We start from the raw sequence: 20,746 nt of genomic DNA, 5'->3' as shown, positions 1-20,746 counted from the left end.
TTATTTGTAGTTTTTTTAAATGGTCCTACATGATTCCCTAGATTTGGTATCTACTATTATTCTAATTACTCTTTTTTTGTGGTAAAAATATACTATTACTATCTGTACAGTTTTCCCAGAATACTATTCCAAAACTCATTTTCGAGTGAAAGTATGCAAAGTATATTGTTTTTAAGGTACTGTTATTTACTCTCTGGCACAGATCTATAGTCGCGACGCTGTTATTCCCGGCGTGACTCCTCCTCTTTGCTTACGTCTTAGGAAGTCAAGGCTCTATAAAGGCTAGGTAGGTAGTATCGTTCGTCATTTTTGTTCTTTCGTTGTAGAGCTACCAGACGAGGGATCTATTTGCCACAACGTTAAACATTATGTCGTAGCTCCTATGACAATAAATCTAACGCATTGTAATTCAGCAAATAATTGAGCGGCAAATAACGTGCTCGTGTGCTTTCTGCGAACGCCAACGAAAGAGCCAAAATGGCGGGCGATTATATATTAAGTATTTATCCAGACTTAGGAAATGCATAACATCTTCATCAGCGAATCACAAGACGCACACGTTTCAATGTAGCCGACCTGCAACGTGATTGGCTGCAGGAAATTAGAGTGACGGGACTATAATAGCAAGCATGCTGAATTTAGTTTGGGAATAATTTCTTTAATAGCAACAACTTGCCTCCTAATGCTCAGATTGAAGAAGCCCGAGGGCTCTACAATCATTCACAGTAATAGTCACGAACTTTTCATTTTACTCTGCTATGAATTTCAACTAAACACTGACCAAACAGCAAAAAGGGAGGATTACTCTTATGGGGGGGGGGGGGGAATCAACATTCACCTCTATGGTGTACAAAACTAGGAAACTGTGATTTCTAACTTTAAAAATCGATGAAGACGAGACATTAAGTTATGCATCTTCTAAAATACTAGAACCAGTTTGAATACCAATAAAATTCCTACACAAGAGCGAATATGCTAAACACATTTAACTCCAATATGTTATGCAATAAAAATTATGAATGGGAGGTTGTTTGCAGTCTTCATGTCACATACAGTATATTGGAGTGCAAGAGGTCAAATGACTTCATTGTCAAATGCCTGGCATTAGAAAACAACAACAACATACAGTATATTACCTTTTTGGTAAACTTGCTCGTCTTAATCTCAATAAAGGCAGCTGCCACAGCACGCATGTAGCTTCGTGGATTGTTGAATGTTACTCTGCCAGATCCGATTGGATATTTGTGTTTGTCTGTGTCAATACCTGTTAAAATTACAACACATAGCTAATCATTTTTACGTACATAATTTTGAAATTATATAACTGAAAGACATATAGAATAAAACTGACAATGTTAGTAATTTTGTAGGGTGAATTACTGTTTTTACTAATTGTGAAATATTTTCCAATTCTAACTCTAAAATTAAGAAAAAAATGTAACAACGGCTTAAGGTAAACTCTAGTTTATTAGCTACAGGTAAAGGTTTCACACGCAAGTAAGATCTAGTAAAGAAATTGGGTTAACTGAAACAAGAATATAGTGATTTTAATTCAGAGTACCAAGATAACAGTTTGAATTCCATACTTACTGTATTTAGTAAAGAAATTTTAACATTTGGTTTTATTATATGAAATACATTTCTAAACCTTATAATCAGTGGTGGTTCGTGCCTAACACGACAAAGTGTTCACTACTTTTATGATATTACATAGTTTTCCAACATTTTAAACAATATCTCATTTCTGAAAAATTAAAAAAATACTACAGTTCTTTAAAGTAGATAACTGCCTTAAAATGAGCCTGATGATGATGATGATGATGATGATGATGATGATGAATTATCTTCGAAAGAACACAGCGATTTTTCCTTACGTTATCATTCTGTCTTTCAATATTCTGCCTGAAAGCTGAGCTAAGCTGTTGCCTAATTTCTGTTCTTCCAAGGACTGATAAATCTAGGAAAGCATTCTTGTGAGCAATAGATTCCTCATGCGTCTTAATTTTCTGTGTCAAATGGCTTGAATCTGACACACCAGTGCATGCCCATATCGTATCTTTACCCTTAACAAACAGCAGGCATAGAAAACAAAATAATTTATTTGTAGATTCTCAACTGCAAATCCAGCTGTTTCTTTCATATTTTTTTTTACATTAAAAGCCCTGCAAAATGTCTTACCTCGGCTTGTTTGTGTTAAGGTAACGGCCTTCCAAGCTTCTTTATTTTACACTCGTCTTTCAAGATTAAAACTGAAAAATTTGTTTGTAAAAGATATTGAACACTATTCCATTTTCTTTGGTAATGAACACTGGTCACACTCACAGATGAATATATTAAGACAAACACCAAGAAAGACTAAATGGACATTTAAAGAATTGTAAGGAACCATTAATAAATACAACAATCAATAACACACAGGTAAATGTATTGAAAGCGTGATCTCAACTACAGATTGGAGCTAACTTTCGGTTTGCATCATGAAGTCTTTCGCATGTCGGCTCTCTCATGATAACGTAACTACAGCTGTGCTGGTCGAAACATCAGCGTAACCACATGTTTGCCATGCAGCATTTCTCCTTGCCTCTCGCTCTGCATGCAAATCCAGAGGCTGGCCTGGCAAAGTTCAGAGGAGAAATTGAACCTCGGAAGCTTACAAGCATGTATTTGATTTCTGCGGTTCATACGTTTTCATATGACAAAAATACAGCAGCAAGTAAACTTATTAAAGATGAGCAAGAAACAAAGAATGATAGTGTAAATTATAAATAAATTTATTTAAACAAATTATTTTTCCTGGGGATTCTCTGAACCACTGAACGCATAGGACTCACCTCCACTGCTTATAATATATACTGTCTGTACACTTGCCTGCATAAAGAACACCGTCAAATAGGTCATTCATTATCTTGGCAAGTCCCTCTGCATTTAACATTCCATGTAATGCACCAACAAACACAGTTTTCTTTGCATCCAACTTCTGTGATGAAGACTTTATATAGTTGCTGTCACTAAGAACCCACGGAATTACTTGTACCTGAAACATCCGTGTTATGTCGTTATGAACATATTCCTTTACATCATGGGAATAATCAATGTGCTGGCCATCACCATACTTTTCTCCCTTTTCTGCAATTAGCCTTTCTTTACCACTTTCTCTTCTTAATCCTCATCCTCACATTATAAGCTCTTAAAAGTTGTAGTTACGTAACATGCCCATTCATAATCACAACAATGAACATTAACAACATGATTTTAAATAGTAATAAGAGTGAGTTGAGGGGCCGTGGTTTTAAGTGGATTCCAAGACTACAGTTCTAGTGAAGTTGTTACATGATTGAATTTTCTGATGTTACAAACGAAACGAATGCAGATATTGTGAACATACTGTAATCTGTGGGCAAGATTAATATTTAGATTCGTGAATAGAGAATCGCAATAATCGATGTGGGGCATCACTAAAGTTTGAATGAGATTCTTTTTTAGGCTAAGAGCTAGAACGTTGGTCAAGTGTTTTAGGGAATGAATTATAGAAAAAGTTTTCTTACATGTGTAAGTCACTTGACTTTACAAAGTTAAATTTGAATCTAAATATATTCCTAAATTTTTTACCGTTTTGTTATATTTAAATGTGGTATTACTTACTTTCGTGTTCGATACAGTGACTACTGTACCCCAACCACGAGAAAGTCTCCAGGGAATGAGAGGGAGCGGGGTGATGCTGTGAATGAATTTTGTCATAAGATGTCAAGTCACACAAGTGGGTACTCGTATCTCTATTGGCTAAGTCTCACAGCACAAACAATAACGCTGATATACACATTTTTATACTATCCTAGTTACAAAATTAGATCACGGTTAATCTCCTGATCTCTTAATCCTTCCATACAGGAAATAACATATGCAGGAGAGCGCATGATTTTTAAACTGACGTTATAACTCTAATATTATCTATCTACTTCGCTCCAATAGATGACGCAATAGTAAGCACATTCCTTTCACGGTTTATCTCCTCGTTGGAGAACAGTAGATCTATTTTGGTTAGGTAATATTCGTTGGTATCCCATTACTATAACTTGTGATTTGTCTGGATTTAGTCTGAGTCTAACTTTAAGCAGACTACTGAGCATGAAGTACGAATACTTAAGTTTACATTTGTATTACATATTCCGTACTGAACCGCTTTGTTTATGTATGCTGATTTTTCCTTTTGTTTATGTTGCATGTATCTGGACGCATTGATGGGAGAGAAACCAATAAACCAAGCTGTGAATACATGTTAAATTATAATATTATTATTTCATACTGTAACAATGTGTCACTTACCTTAGTCATGCAGTGATGGTGCCATGAATTCAATTTAATTCTTAAAGCTAATGAACTGAAGTACACTACATTATAAAAATTTCAATAATTCGAGAATTTTCTTATTAAATACTCTATATATTATTATTAAGGTAATTATTTATTAACTAAATAAATATTATAATGAATTACAACTGTAGTTACCTCCTTAGATTTCATTTTTCGTGATGAGATTCTATAGTACCAGTTGCCACCGCTGGTGACGTCATGTGTACAAGCCTGAAGAAGTGCCTTCACCTTAAAAAGAAAATATATTACAGTTTATATTCAGAGTATAAAGTATTTATTTTAATATTAAATTTTAATGGATTTGATACATTCATTTAATTCCAGAAACTAAAAACAAGTTAAACCTTTAGCTTTGTCCTGGGTAATAAATACAAAGAGTCATCACTCAAGAGCAATCAGCACAAAGCTGTCTATGTTTCAAGAGTGAACTTTATGAGAACACTGTTGTACACTCGTGTAGGAATGTGTAATATACAGTACCTGTTTCTCAGATTCAAAGATTATATAAACATAGCCTTTGGGCTGAGATGCTGCTTGATCCTTGCCAGGCCACTCCACTCTTATAGGACCAAATTTTCTGAATGCTGTTACTAGCATTGATTCTGTTATGTCCCATGGAACACCGCCTAGAAATATCTGTAACAAAATTTTTGTTGCTTTACATACAATTTTAAAATATCGTATTAGAATTAGGTAAGAATATTCCAGACATATGAGAGGTTAATTTTTCAGTACAATTTTTATCGTTTAAAGGTTTCAAAATTAACAATGATCGCCCCTTTTCAAGCTACAAGCATCTGAACTGCTTGCTGTTAGTGTTGTCCTTCTCCATAGATTAATTCCAGAGTTTCTTTCTTTCTTCCACCCCCTCCCCGTGATGCATTATAAAACCCTCTGAATTCCAATTTTGTCTAAATTGTCAACATAAAAATTGAAATTAAGATGCTACACCACGAACACCATCCACAAGCACACAAGCAAAAACGAATTAAGTTGGCAAAGTATCATTTATAAGTCTCTCTTAGTAATTCTCCCTCACCTGTATTCATGGTGCCCTGCACGACTCACATTTCATAGTTATAAATTAAGTGTGGATGGGTCTTTTCATGAGATTACGATGTTTTAGTGTGAAATTTCGCAAGTCATGAATAACTTCCTTACCTTACAAGAATAAGATACATTTTTCTGTGTTCGTGGTGGCAAGTTTCCACTCCAGGAACAAGTGGCTTCGTAAAGAGCTGAAACAAAATTCTATACTTACAAAAAAGTAATCAAGTTTTCAATTAATTCGATTAACAAAGGGTTTATAATAATATTATTACAACTTAAAACTTTATATTATGGTACGTATGGGCTATTCCATATGAAATCGATCAGTAAAAAACCTCGCATTTTTTTATACTCTAATTTTTTCCCTATTTATACAAGGTGCTGAGGAGAGTGCATTTGCAAAAATTTACTATCGAAAGTCAAACGGTTATCGTATTGAGCGACAAATTTAGCGTATTTCAGAAAAACAAGCCTCTTTCAGCGCTCAGAGCTCTGAAACCATTTATTGCAGAACAATGAACGAGAGCTAATTTTGAAGCTGACATTTGGTAGGTTATGATAAGAAGTAATCCTTATTTTTATTGTATACAGAGAGACAGATAATCTGATTTTATTTACTTTTAGGCTTTTTGCCCATTTGTAAAAATGTAAAAAAATATTGAGAAAAAACCTTGCATTATTAAGAGGGATTCGGCATTGTTTGCTTAGTGTCAGGGCAATAAGTTTCGGGGGTATTAAATAAATTATTTTCACATACCTAGACTTGAAAGGCGCAACACAGCACGCACTGGCCGAGAGATGAAGATAAGCGAGCATTGGGCGTTATTTTACTCCTGTGTTTATGAAAACATGTGATAAAGCTAGCCCAGCTATGCGCTACTAGACGTGTTTATGTCTCCTGGCCTTGCTTGCCTAGGCTAGTTCCGGCCTCACAGTCAGCTGGTTAGCTCACGCGCGTACTATTTATTTTCTTTATTTGATTTTTCAATACTTTCTTATTAACGTTGCACCAATAAAAAATACGTGTTTATTTGTACTTTCAATGCGGAATCTAACAATATATTTTAAAAATATTTTTTCGTGGGCAAAGGTGTCTTAATTAAGAAAAATCTAAATTTCTCCATTTCCATAAAAAAGTAAGAAAAACTGTTTACATGTCAATATAAACTTCAACTTTTCAGCATCAAAATAAACCATGATTTTGATCATTGGGTGAAAGGGTTTCGGAGCCACGACATTTTAAAGTTGCTAATTTTATGAAAATACGATAAATTAAAATATTTTTAATTCAAACACTATGAAGTTCTGATGCCTCAAACTTTGCACAGAGCATTGTATCATAGTTGTCTACGGACAGAAAAAGTTTCATTGTACAGTATTTAAAAATTGCAAGGTCAATTTTCTCTATATTTCGATCGATTTGAGATGGAATAGCCCGTATGTAAGCCTAATCTGATACAGAATATAAACAGAAATATTTAATTTCTCATATTTTTATATTCGGTTATCCATTTACCAGCATCAAACTAGAATATTTGTTCTACTTCAATTCAAGCAATTGGGTTCTCGTATATTCATTTTTACTCTTTCTCCCCCCCCCCCACCCTCTCTTTCTAAAAACTCCAATACCATTAAAAATTAACTTACATTTACACATTAATCACTTACACTGAATGTTAACACTAACATTCCTCTTTATAGTAAAACTTTTATAAACACACACAGTAAAACTTCTTTTATAAGTTTCATACTTATTTTAGTAACTGAACCGAATAATTCGTCAATTTTTTATGTGAAATTTTGTCGATTCCTTAGTCTCCCATATTTTCTTTAAAAAGTTGGCAATCCTACATGGGTGACATTAGTAAATTCGATGCTGACAGTTGGGCCATCCTGCCTCAGCTCTGACAGAGCCAGTCCCATTCCTAGATAATTACCTCATAAATCCTATGACTCCGAGGCTTGGAGCCCTAAGCCCTTTCTGTAATAGCACTGGAAACCCATACTACACCCTAAAACTTCATCCAGTCAATTTTTAATTATTGCAAATGATAGATGAAATAAGAGGAAGGTGGAATGTGTTAGTGGAATGACAGAGGGAAACGGAAGTACCCCAAGAAAAATCCTTTCCAACGTTTGATTTGTCCACCAGAAATTCAATCATGACCTGGCTCAGGATTGAACATGGGCCACCTGGCTGGAAAACTAACGCATTAGCACTTGAGCCACAGGAACGGCTACTTTCATCTTGTACTCTGATGTTTATGCTTAGCAGCAAATGAATCTCACTTCATATTTTTATTATTTGTTTATAACACCATTTTTAAGTTATACAATGATCCAACCCTGGGTATCTCAACACGTAAACGAAGTAGAGAATTATTGAGCAGAAATATTAACCCTTTGAAGCACAAACTAATTTTTTATATTTTTCATATCATGGATCATACCAAAGCTTCAATCAATTTTTTTCAACATTTTAACTCTACACACAATTTCAAAACACAGATAGCACCTCTATGTATACTCAAGAGGTGGTTCCTTGGTGGAATATCTGTGCCATAAAATTTAGAAAGGGAGAAAGCGGTGGTTATTCTGAATAACCACTATGCCACAAAGGGTTAAAAAAGAATATTTAGTGAGTAAGATGCACTCAAAATGTTTTCCTCTTCGTCCAATTTTTTTTTTAAAACCCTACACCTACTTTTATATAAAGAAAGGAGACCTGAATTTTCGAATCCACCTTGCATCGTAGAATCAACTCAATTGCTCTATATTGTCTGAGATGCAATATTAACCGCGTATACATACACGCTGCATTCCTGTGGAATTGCGCTGCTCTTTCCAGTGAGTTAGAGTTCGGTATGGGAGAAGGCAAACCAGCTGTAGGAGACAATGGCAACCAAGGCTTTTCTTGAGGAGGCGATCCTGTAGGAAACACCCAGGGTTTCTCCAGTCCCAGGGACGACGTGTTGGGATGCAGTGGATATTGCAGCAGTGACGATAACGTAGCTTGCAATGACTGCTGCTGTTGCTGTTGTTGCTGTTGCTGCTGTTGTTGTTGCTGCTGCTGGAAGTAGCGCAGTGTGGACTGTTGTATTGGCCTCATGGCTTGCTGAAGAGCGTGTCTGTTTACTATGTCTTGTTCAGGACTCCCCAATTGTAAACTTGACAATGATCCAGGGGATTGAGTCAAACTTAGGCAGTTCTGAAAAACAACACATTTTATTTCAAGAGGGTGACTATGGAGTACAGTAGTCTAACATCTATGTGCTGTCATTGGAGGAAGGTAAAAACACAACTTTATTTTAAATCATGCACTGATTAGTTCCTAATACCTCAATTATTTCATTTCTTGTGTTAGTTATGGTCACAGCTTGCTTTGCTATGTGGCATCAGTAAGAAATAACTAATTACTTACTTACAATACTCTTAAAGCAAACACTGAATAGAGACAAACTTTAACATGGGAGACATGTTTCAGAAAAAATTATGTCTGTCGATCATTTAGCCTATTCCCCACTCCTCCCACATTGTGAATCTGAAATATAATATCTTAATGGTAGATTCCTTTTCCATTTCATCAAATTTAAGACTTGCTTAAGAATTTTATTATCTTTGTCAGGAAAGACAGAAAGACAATCAGACGTGGACACATGAGACAGAAAGACAGGCGCAGACATACGAGACATACTGTCTTTCACAGTGAGACGTGTACACAATAATTTAGTGAAAATTCATCAAATTAAAATTCGATTAAATATTTAAGAAATTCATTTTTGTTTCCAATGTCTAGACGACTGGTTCGTTCAGATACAGTCCTTCCCACTTCCATGATCGGAATTTAAGATACTGGTCTAAATGTTTTGCTATAAAGATTTGTCCAGTTTCAGGCCTTGAAGTTGCGACTGTCTGTCCAGTCTGTTCAACTATTTTGTGTATAAATTCTGTATACTGCACATTGTCTTCTTTGTGTTTTGAGTAATTGGTTTTAAGAAACATTCGATTTCCTTTTACCACTAGTTGGACGATAGCAGTAGCATATTATTTCTATAGTTTAGTTCAGTTCATAGCAATGACAATACTAACATCTTGAATTTTGGAAGAGTGCATTCTAATTTGCAGAACTTAAGGTGGATAAGTTGTCAGTGGCATCACGATAGCCCCTATAATCTCGATTAATTTTATTAGAAAGACCACTCATTTTCGAAGTTTCTTGCTCTAGAATTTTTTTAAATTATGCTCCATTTATTTATTTATTTATCTATTTATTCTGGTAGAGTTAAGGCCATGAGGCCTTCTCTTCCCAGAAGTGAAATATACATTAAAACAATAGAAATACCGTAGCAAAAGCAATAAAATTAATGGTAATACTTAAATATAAAATCGTTATCATGCACATTAAGGAGCTTACATATAATGAAATATTGACTAAATATGATACATAAGTAAGTAATTACAATGTATATCCTAATTCTACTTTATAATAGGCCTAAATGACAATTTATACAAAAACACAGAATAACCAACAAAAATGTCAACCTAAAATTTAAAGATGAATTGACAAATTAAACATGTGAATTTCCAGATACTATTAGCTACACTACCCTCCCTTACCCTCTCCTCACTCCCCTTCAGTGCTAACTCTGTTAATCATGTTTTCTTGCAAGCTTTTTTTCTTTTACTTGGAAATCATAATGAAAATATGAAGGAAATTAATGAATTAATTTTTGTACACATTAATTAAAGTAAAAATATAACAGCAGCAATTGTTGGAGAATTATTTTGGACAAATTCGTCTGTTAAGTTTCTTGCACCTTGAACTAGTTACTTGTAACAAGCAGGATAATACCCATATTTTAAAATTGCAAGTACTTTTTATTCTGAATAATAAGAAAAAAAAAGAAATAAAGAACGAACTAAATAAGTAAAGAAAAAGAAAGAGAAAGAAATAAAGAAAAAGAAAGAAATAAAGAAAAAGAAAGAAATAAAGAAAAAGAAAAAGAAAGAAATAAAGAAAAAGAGAAAGAAAAAGAAAGAAATAAAGAAAAAGAAAGAAATAAAGAAAAAGAAAAAGAAAGAAATAAAGAAAAAGCAATAAAGAAAGAAAGGAAAAGAAAGAAAAAGAAAGAAATAAAGAAAAAGAAAGAAAGAAAGGAAAAGAAAGAAAGAAAGAAAGAAAAAGAAAGAAAAAGAAAGAAAGAAAGATAAAGAAAGAAAATAACTCAACTGTACTACTATAGTACAGGTTTCCATGTGCATCACAACATATCAACAACTCCCCTAGTTAAACGTAAGTCACAATGAACTACTCTTTCTTACCATGAGATCAGAGATATTGCCATCAATACTGCTCACACCACTCGTTTCAGAATCTGCAGGTGAGTTTGAACGGGAACCACTGGTTGCACATTTAAAGAGCAAAGCTTGCTCCAGTGTTGGACTGCTACAGTCACTGCACAAAATAAAAAAATCACAATGATAAAGTTCATGTATTTACTCATTTTTTAAAATATAATATATATATTTTTTGTCAAGAGTATTGTGAGGTATGCATATTGTACTATTTTCATTATATTTCCTTTTATCCGTCGACATTAACCTTTAGAAAATTTTAATATCAGTTACCACTTCCTTAGCAGGTGGGACAACAATATTGATATATATATTGTAACTATTGTAAGCATCCACCCATTTATTCTGTCCTGTAATCTTGTGATTAACAGTCGGTTAAATTACAAAAGCGACCATTGTTTTCATATTGAGTGCATCTATTATTGAACTTTGTATAAAACTTGAAAAGATATTTTAATTCGTTCAATGTTAAGCATTACTTATCTTTCTAAGTTTCGCTATCTGTAGAAAGAATAAACTTGGTGAGAATATTACCTGTATGGTGGAGATCCACGAAATGTCCGTGGGTAACACTGTGATGAGTGAAGGGGTGAGTCCATGTTGCGTTGTAAGACTCTCAAAGGCATGGACATATCGTGTCTTGGCTCTTCATACTGAAGGAGGGAAAAGTATGTTATCAAAAGTCGCCACTAATACAAATATGGATTGTGAGTATGATATGAAAGAAATATTACAAAAAATACAAAATATGTCACGCATTTTTCACAGGAACTATCATAAACGTAATGTAGTAGTTATTTATATAACTTTTGTGTAAGTGCATAAGTGTGCTTTAAAGTCACTTTTTAGTACATGATTTCTAAAACAGTTGCTTTTATCAGTCCAAAAACTGAACTTCAGCAGGTTGAGCCGCTGAAGTCGTTATAACACACTTGAATGGACTTTTAAGGAAACGAACTGATTCAATATGACAGATTCTTTTACTTTTGAAGCAAATCATTAAACTTCAAATTCCTCATATAGTACAATTTAGAGAGCTTTTAGTAAAATACTGTGTGTATCACGTACGTAAAAAAAACTTTAGGGGACTCATCCTATATTCCGGACTTGGATGCACCTCATTCGGAAACAATGGATTCGTCCACTGAAGTTTCGCTTTTCATACTTGATACATAATATACTATTTTTGTAGGCTACACCGCATTATAAACAGTCTTTACTGTTGGCCAAAATCGTCCATAATATGCCACATTATTGTACCAGTTCTTTAAGATATTACTATGCCAACTGAAACTTAATTACTTCTATTATGACGGCATAACTTGCGCCATAAAATTAATCTTATGAAGCGGTTTTCCGTTCAATAATATTTGAATACATCACTGCTGTCATAGCAACTTATTCTTCTTAGAGCATAATGTCAAACTACCCATCGTTTGAAAATTTTGATACCGGTATGTTATTTCTTTATTGTTTTATAATCCTGCAGTACAAGAAAAACAGCGTTTGGAATAAGTTTAAATGTTATACAGCTATTGCATTCGTCAGAATTAGGAAACTCGCTTTGTTTGGGACAAGTCTACATATTAAATTTACTTGATATAGTAGACTTATGTTAAATCAAGACACTTTCCTTTACTAGTAAAAATCCATTCAAGATATCCTAGAGATCAACAATTATTTTTTATTAGAACACATGTTGGTTACTCAGAGTAAAATATGGATTCGATGAATTTGTTTAAGCGAGATATATTCTCGTAATGAAGTAATGGTGAAGTAATACAAGTAAGTAATATTGAGCATAACGTCGAAATAAGTGGTGAACAATTTTTTGTAATGGTCAGTAGCAAATGATAATGTACAGTATATTTGTGTAAAAGTTATTCTAATTTGCATCATCATCTGTACAACTCTTGAGTTACGAAAATAACTGCAATCGAGAAAGAATTAAATTTTTAGATTTGCAGTTAAAAAGGTTGTGATGATAGACAATCTGTATGATTATGTGAAGAATTATTTTCTGAATGTAGTACAAATTATTGTTCTCTGCAAAGGTAGTCCAGTCTCATTCTTGATGTACGATAGATTTACAGCTATCTTTTCTGCAATATTTCCGAGAGCACCAATGAGAGGAAGGGGGGGGGGGAAATAATAATAATAATAATAATAATAATAATAACAACAACAACAATACCGTAATAACAACAACCATTTCCTTGGAAGTCTCTGTGAAAAGTATTACTACTTACCATAAATCCACGATTTATTTTAATATATATTTCAGCAATTTGAAGTATATAAATTCAAGCATGTTTTCTGATTTTTAATATATAAACTCCCCGCACTAATATTACTAATATAATTTTATGTATGTTTGCTGTTCTTATGTTTATAAATACCGGTACTTATTTTGAAAATGAACGAGGTTACACATGTGATATTTAAGTATCAATTTAAATATATTTACAATATTCACTGTAGTCGTTAATGCACTTACCTGAAAACTGCGATGAAAAGGGTTACTTGGACTTGTTGTGGGTGAACCATAATGAGTACTACTTCCTAATGGACTCGTGTTCCCAAGCAGGGGACCTCGTGGAAGGTTGAGACCCAATAACTCTGATATGGACATCATGGTTTCCCCTGAAAGATAGACATTTATCTTACTGAAAGTACATTTAAAATACGTGTTTTTTATGCTAAAAAATAAATTCAGATTAACGGTTTAACACTCGTGTCATTTTGTAAAGAATGAAAATACTTCAAAAACATTACATAATATTCACATATTCCATTTTATTTTTATTGTGTAGAGAGAAACTCTAACCCTACTAACTTCCTTCACAGAAAAAATTGAAACATAATCAAATGGAAAAAAAAAATCATTAAGCTACTAGTCGGGACGCTGTTCCACAGCTTTCACTGAAAGTTCCTTGCACAGTACGGAACGGCGTTTCATAACCTTTCAACGTTCTCCAAATTGTTACACAATTATCATCGGGTTGTGCAATATTAGAAATATTGATGGTATATGTCCATTACGAAATTCATTGCACTCGAAAACAAGCGCAATGTCGTCGATACATACATGCGCAATAAGTTCCGAAGTTTCGTTTAGTCTAATACGCCTATGAATATGCACATAATCTCACAGGGTGCTATTCATAGACATTTCGCTAGCCCGCGCTACGAGCGTGCTAAACTAGCCTCGGCTATCGACTGGTTACTTGTACGGAATTCGTATCATATCATATCATATCGCTAACACTGGTTTATGATTACGAAAAACGTTAGTTCGCTGATCATCCACCGGAAGCCCGCGCTGAGAATGTCTATGAATACGGCTCACAGAGACTATATTCTAGTTATCAACGATAGTTCCCTTTGCTTACGACGAAAGATTGTTGCGTTATTTATTGCAAGAATGACATTCCACTTTTATCGGTGATTGTAGTTCCAATTTCCAGAGCAACCAATGCAGAAAAAAGAGAACGGCGAAAGAGAGTAGGGAGAAAGGCAAAGAGGAAGAAGGAAAGGTAAAAGAAGAAGGAAAAGAAAGAATGCAGACAAGAAAGAGGGAATGGATAGAACGGAGACAAAAGAGGGCATAGAAAGTATGGAGACAAAGAGGGATTACAAAGGATGGAATACAAATGTTAGAGATAAAAAGGAGGAAAAAAAGGATAGAGAAAAAAAGAATACAAATGACGGAGACAAGAGGAAATACCAAGGATGGAGATAAAAAGAGGTAATACCAAGGTTGTAGACAAAAAGAGGGAATACCAAAAATTTAGATAAAATGGGGGAATATAAAGGATGGAGACAAAATGAATGAATACGAAGGATGGAGACAAAATGAGGGAATACAAAGAATGGAGACAAAACTAGGGAATACAATGAATGGAGACAAAAGAGGGAATAGAAATGTTGGAGATAAAAGGAGAACTAGAAATGGAGATAAAAAGAGAAAATACAAAGAATGGAGATAAAAGAGGAAATAGAAAGGATGGAGACAAAAAAGGAGGGAACAGAAAAAAGGCGATAAGAAGTGGGATCTCAATAAGATAAAGGAAAGTAGGATGATATAAAAGAAGAAAGGTATAGAAGGAAAATAAAAGGGGATGCAATGGGCAAAGTTAAAGAAAATAAGACGAAGAATAAAATATCTTGGAAGAAATTTATTTCGCTTAATGATATATTTTTTGTACGTGTTTAAGCAGTGTTGCAATAAAATACGAAGAAGGGGTTTCAACTCTTGAGCAAACTATACAGACCGATTCAGACTTGGAATCGAGTGTGTGACGCCTGACTGGGGACATTTTAAAGACGAAGTTGGTGAAGAGGATGAGACACACAGCTTCATCATACATTACGGTATCCACTCCCGCTTGATACAACAACATTCCAATGCTGAATTTTTCGCGATGTTCTTATTATGCATGCGACTATCGATTCTTATCCAGTTACGAAAGAATGCAGTCTGATTTCAATCCGTATCGAGATAAGCGTCTTCTTTAAGTAGATGTACATTTCCCAGATTAAGTACGTGATTTTTAGATATTATATCCGCTTGATTCTTCAGTCCTTCACTTTTTCAAAACCAAGTAGAATAATATTCATGATATTACAACAACCTGCAGAATTTATAATTCAGCATTATCTTCCATATTTATAAATAAGGATTTAAAATATGTAAACATTTAAAATATACAGTACCAACATTAAAAAATAGATACAATATTCGTAAACTTGCTGGTTTGCGTTAATGTTGAACTCGCAGAAATGTTTTGTCCAATCATTTAGAAAAATTTACTACTGAATTAAAATTAACTCAAAAAGAAAATAAAACGTCGTGAATAATTAAGTTCGAGGACCAATTTTCTGAAAAGCAAGCTTTTACATAGCAAATGCTAATTTAAGAAAATGTAATGCTGAAACTTCAGTGTAACTGGATAATTTATAAAATGAAACAAGTTTCTTTTGGACCTGCAAGTTTAATGTTCACTATAAATTTTGAATACTGTCCGCACAATTTTCGTGCCACATTTTAGACACGAATTTTTACTGTAGAACTGGAAGTTCTAAATGTTTAATCATGCAGTAAACGCAGAAGAATAATATGCAACAGTTACGCATTTGCGACTCGTAAATAGGTAACTTAAAGCGAAATAATGACTTTTTCACCAAGACTACCGCGCTTTGTTTTTACCCTTAAAAATATCTGGATTCTTACAGATACTCATCAAAAAATTTCAGAAACTTGCGTCAATTATAACTCCTTTTGCAGCCATTTTTAAAGGTGTGCGCGTTTTAAATTCTATGCAGTCTCTGTTGTTCAACTACATTTTTCTAGACTTCGAGTTTTTACATTTTTGCCCATGTTCAAATCCTATCTCCTCCCACAAATTTTAAGCAAGCTGCACGGCATTTTTTCCAAACCTCCCACAATCTATTTTTTATTTTAGTAGGTTATTTTACGACGCTTTATCAACATCTAAGGTTATTTAGCGTCTGAATGAGATGAAGGTGATAATGCCTGTGAAATGAATCCGGGGTCCAGCGCCGAAAGTTACCCAGCATTTGCTCATATTGGGTTGAGGGGAAAACACCGGAAAAAACCTCAACCAGGTAACTTGCCCCAAACCGGGAATCGAACCCGGGGCCACCTGGTTTCGCGGCCACACGTACTAACCGTCCCCCCACAATCTATAATGTATTAAAGTTCGCATGGATATCTCAGTAGAATTTCAAAGGATTTTTTTTAAATAATTTGTACAGTCGTGGCAATTTTCTTTTGCATTTGAGCTACAGTAAAGTGAACTTTTTTTTTTACGCCAAACTAATGATCACACTTGAAATTCTATGTCAATTAATGACAGTATGCTGAACAAAGTAAATTTCAGTTTAAAAATAATTTTTATATTATATGAAAAAGAAATTAAAATTAATTTCTTTAAGAAACATTAAAAATTGTACATAGTCCAGCTGAAAATTTGTATATAGGCTTACACAATTTATATGCCAAATTATGTGTGTGCAAAAAATTGAAACTGTAGGTTCAGTGTCTTCAAATCTTAAAATTTTAATTCGGTGTACCCTTAATTAGAGCTAAATATAATACACTTCTCACCGAAAAATAATTTTTACAATGTTATAAGAAACAATGAGCAATTATTGTTCTGCAAACATAGACATATAAAAAACAGATTTACAATATTAGGTACCTAATGCATCAAATTCAGAATTATAATCTGATACTCTGAAGCTTACAAGAAATTCAGATTTATTCCTAAGTCCAAAAATCTATGAAAATGAGCATAAGTGTTTAAAAATTATTATGAACTACAATAGACAAAACGAAAAGCTGACCTAAGAAATATCAGTAATTTTACACTGGAATGTTGACAAAACAATATTATTGAAGACATATCTTCGCCCCAGAAAAAAAAATCCTGCAGCTTTAATTACGCACGCAGAGATCTTAATATCTATCTTAATCTGAGAGGAATTAAAAAAATGAGTACACTAATTCCTGCACCTCACGTTGTATGCTGACAATGTTATTAACTACGTTAAATTCCAGTTCAAGACAGTTGACAGCTTCTCATGAAAGGAAATTGTTCCATTTCGACCACATGCTATGAGATCTATTATGGATAAAGTGACTATGAGACTACTTCTATCCAAGAAAAAAATGGTTTCCTCTTCAGAATTGTTTCAGTTTAAAAAATGACAATTGCATTACAAAGAATTTAAAAAAACCAACGTAATTCTTTCCATCCTTCTCTTTCTCTGTTCATAGCGAGGAAGAGTTCCAAGCATATTACATTTGCACGACATATTGGAACTAATTCTGTCTCTGTTTATAAATCATAAAGAGCACGAGGAAGTACAACTCCGGAAGATACTGTTAACGTGCAGCACAAATCAATATCTCAGGTGTATCATTACAGGGTATGTAACAACTATTTATATCAACGAGTTCTCCAGGAGTGTAAGTACGAAAGTCGGCAAAAAAATGGATTATAGACTGCATCTTTAATTTTATATTTCAATATAATACATAACATTTTTAAGTTCTTGCATGCGAAGAAAATACCATCAATGGATATCAATTTCTACGTTCCAAAATGTAGAATTTTTTTAGAATACTTGAAATGGAATCAATTTTTGAGAAGTCAGAATAAATATTGTTAAACGTAAGTTAACAAAACAAAGACACTAATTCACTGGATCTCAAACGTTGTATTTCTTTTTCTATCGCTTATCAAATGATGACGTTTATTACACGAACCTGGGTTCGATTCTAGACTATAAAAAAAGGTGAAAATTTATCCACTTCTTAACGAGACAGTATGCCCCTCATTTCTTGAGTTTGCCCTCTCCTATCTCAAGCGATTTCTTGTGTCAGGTTTGCTACCTAAAAAATTATCAGAGTTACGCTATATTATATGGATACCTCATCTATGTTCAAAATGAGGAAAATAAAGAATTAAGAATCCGATTCCTCAAAGCTGATGATTAGCATGACGCGAAATATGACGATGCCGCATGAATTCGCAAAATATTTAATACATTTCTAATCATCATCGATAAAAAAAGAATTTCCATTTAGCTTATATTATATGTAGTTCCAAAACAAAATCCCTTACATTTACATAATAAAGAAATGGAACAGGAATAATGCTAAATGGACGAAGCTGGTGCCTCAGCGACGCCTTCCATGCTAATAACATACTCGTATAATTCTTCGCTTTCCATTCCACGTCCTTTTAATCTGTGTTCATCCCGCATAACTGTCCGACGTGAAACTCATATTAGTCTACATGTCCTACGCAAAAACTGAAAAAGTTACAGTAAAACGATAATGCGTCAACAACTAAAAAAAATCCAGTTTGTTTTCGAAAATGAAGGAAGTGTTGAAATCGTTTTATATAAATATTTTCTCTTTACATTTCATTTAATGAGAAGCGAAAAAGTAAAATGCGTTTAAATTGCAGTATTTGAATTTTAAGTTGAACGTAACCAACTCAAGTTAAAATGTGAGCTTAGTTCGCGTTACATTGGAAATCCAATTTCTGATGCTACTATTGAACTATAAGTTTTTCTTCAGTATCATAAAGAATAGCTAAATGGTGCATTTAGATAAGACACGATGATTCCAAGTTTTATATTTGTCAAATCATAACCAACATTTCATCAACAGTGAGTAACAGTTTCATTTGGAAGCGTGAGATATTTATTTTCATAGAAGAAAGGACTCCAAATTATTTATGTTCTCGGTTTAACTATTTATCCTCCAATCACAATCTAAACACCAGGTCACAGGAGAGCCAAATCCTAGCAATTCCTCCTCATAGAACATTCCAATATTCATCCTCTTTTACCGTCTCAGTCCTACGTGAATGGAATTCTCTACTCAGAAGATTAGGGGCTGCCAGACAATAACTCTTTCAAGAACAGGCTAGGCGATTTCTTACGGAAGCAATCAAATTGAAGTTAAAATTATAATCATGATTGAGTTTAATAATTTCGTTACACCTATTTAGGTATGACAAATAATAATAATAATAATAATAATAATAATAATAATAATAATAATAATAATAATAATAATAATATTATTATTATTATTATTATTATTATTATTATTATTATTATTCCAGCGTAGCCTATTATGAACATTAAAGGCTGGTTCACAATGAACCGGGAACGGAAACGACGAGAACGAGAACGGAAATAATATTGAAATAAATGTACTCGTATTTAAATGTGGGCATTCACAATTAACTATTATGAATGTTCACATTTAAATACATTTATTTTAACATTATTTCCGTTCTCGTTTCCGTTCCCGGTTTATTGTGAACCAGCCTTAAGAATTTGTAAACGGATTTAGGAATGGATCTCAAATTTGTCTTCATTATGGAAGCTTGTAAAAAATTGATTTTTCTCAAGATTTTCTTCTATTTCTGTTCATTCTCTATAAGAGAGCCTAATAATGACAGAGGAGAAAGTGGCAAAATTGGTTTCTACCTAAAAACCGCATTCTTTTTTATATTATTATTATTATTATTGAATTTATTAATTTCACTATATTTAGGTCTGAATTATTATCATTATCATCATTATTACATAATTATTCTATTGGTGTGTTGGAAGATAAATGGAAGTGTTATTATATTATAATATATATTATAATTATATTATGTAATTTTCCATTATCCTACTGGTTGAGTGGTAGAGAAGCTGAATGGCCTTAACTTCTACCAGTCAAAATAAAATATTATTTTTATTACTCGTATTACTATTATTATCATTATCATTATTATTTGGACTATTTAATAAATTATCGCACCTTTCACTCAAACATAAAATCAAATGTAGGCTACGAATCCCGCCTTGAACACACTCGTCAGAAATTTGTTATGTGCTGTGTTGTTTCAAGTTCGTGGTCTTCAACACGCTATTAACAAAGAGCCAAATTAAAATTAATCGCGTACAAACAAGCGAACCATATATTCTTGCGAAGGGGATTCTGAACATGTTTCGAGTCAATGATCTTCAATAACTTGTCGACAAAGGACCCAGATAAAATTAACCAGGTGCAAGTGGGCCGCATAATTCTTGTGCAAGTACCATGAACGTGCTACATCAGTCGTCTTGCACATTTTGAAATCAACAGATGGAAGCGGGCCGTGTAATAATTCTAGTGAAAGGTATTTTGAACGTGTTGGCTTTAACCAGGTGGTCTTTTGTAAGCAAACAAGATGGGACTGGGTCATAGTTGTTCTCTGGAAGTTATCCTGAATGCGTTGCTTTAAAGATAGGAAGACTGAAAATGCACTTGAAAGAACTAGGAATGTCTGATGTAAAAAAAGTTTTCATTGTATCATATACCAGGAAGCATTATGGGCTAAAGTTGTAACCATGAAGCATGTGATGAATGTGGTTGCAAACACAACCAACA

General features: G+C 33.5%; 1 protein-coding gene across 2 annotated transcripts in view; it reads right to left on the bottom strand.

Moving 5' to 3' along the window:
- The window catches only part of orb (polyadenylation element binding protein orb), a 137,019-nt gene that overhangs the window by 8,370 nt on the left and 107,903 nt on the right, over positions 1-20,746 (bottom strand). For both annotated transcript variants that reach the window (XM_069818870.1, XM_069818869.1), the window contains 9 exons: positions 13,274-13,419; positions 11,311-11,429; positions 10,744-10,876; positions 8,233-8,629; positions 5,533-5,609; positions 4,852-5,007; positions 4,507-4,599; positions 2,869-3,034; positions 1,137-1,264 (listed from right to left, as the gene is read on the bottom strand). In XM_069818870.1, coding sequence (XP_069674971.1) covers positions 1,137-1,264; positions 2,869-3,034; positions 4,507-4,599; positions 4,852-5,007; positions 5,533-5,609; positions 8,233-8,629; positions 10,744-10,876; positions 11,311-11,429; positions 13,274-13,419 — 1,415 coding nt within the window. The remainder of the gene's footprint in view (positions 1-1,136; positions 1,265-2,868; positions 3,035-4,506; positions 4,600-4,851; positions 5,008-5,532; positions 5,610-8,232; positions 8,630-10,743; positions 10,877-11,310; positions 11,430-13,273; positions 13,420-20,746) is intronic.

The sequence above is a fragment of the Periplaneta americana genome, chromosome 2, assembly GCF_040183065.1.
Source record: "Periplaneta americana isolate PAMFEO1 chromosome 2, P.americana_PAMFEO1_priV1, whole genome shotgun sequence".
Classification (NCBI taxonomy): Eukaryota; Metazoa; Arthropoda; class Insecta; order Blattodea; family Blattidae; genus Periplaneta; species Periplaneta americana.
Note: the sequence above shows the minus strand (reverse complement) of the source record. Positions and strands in the feature narration are given on the sequence as shown.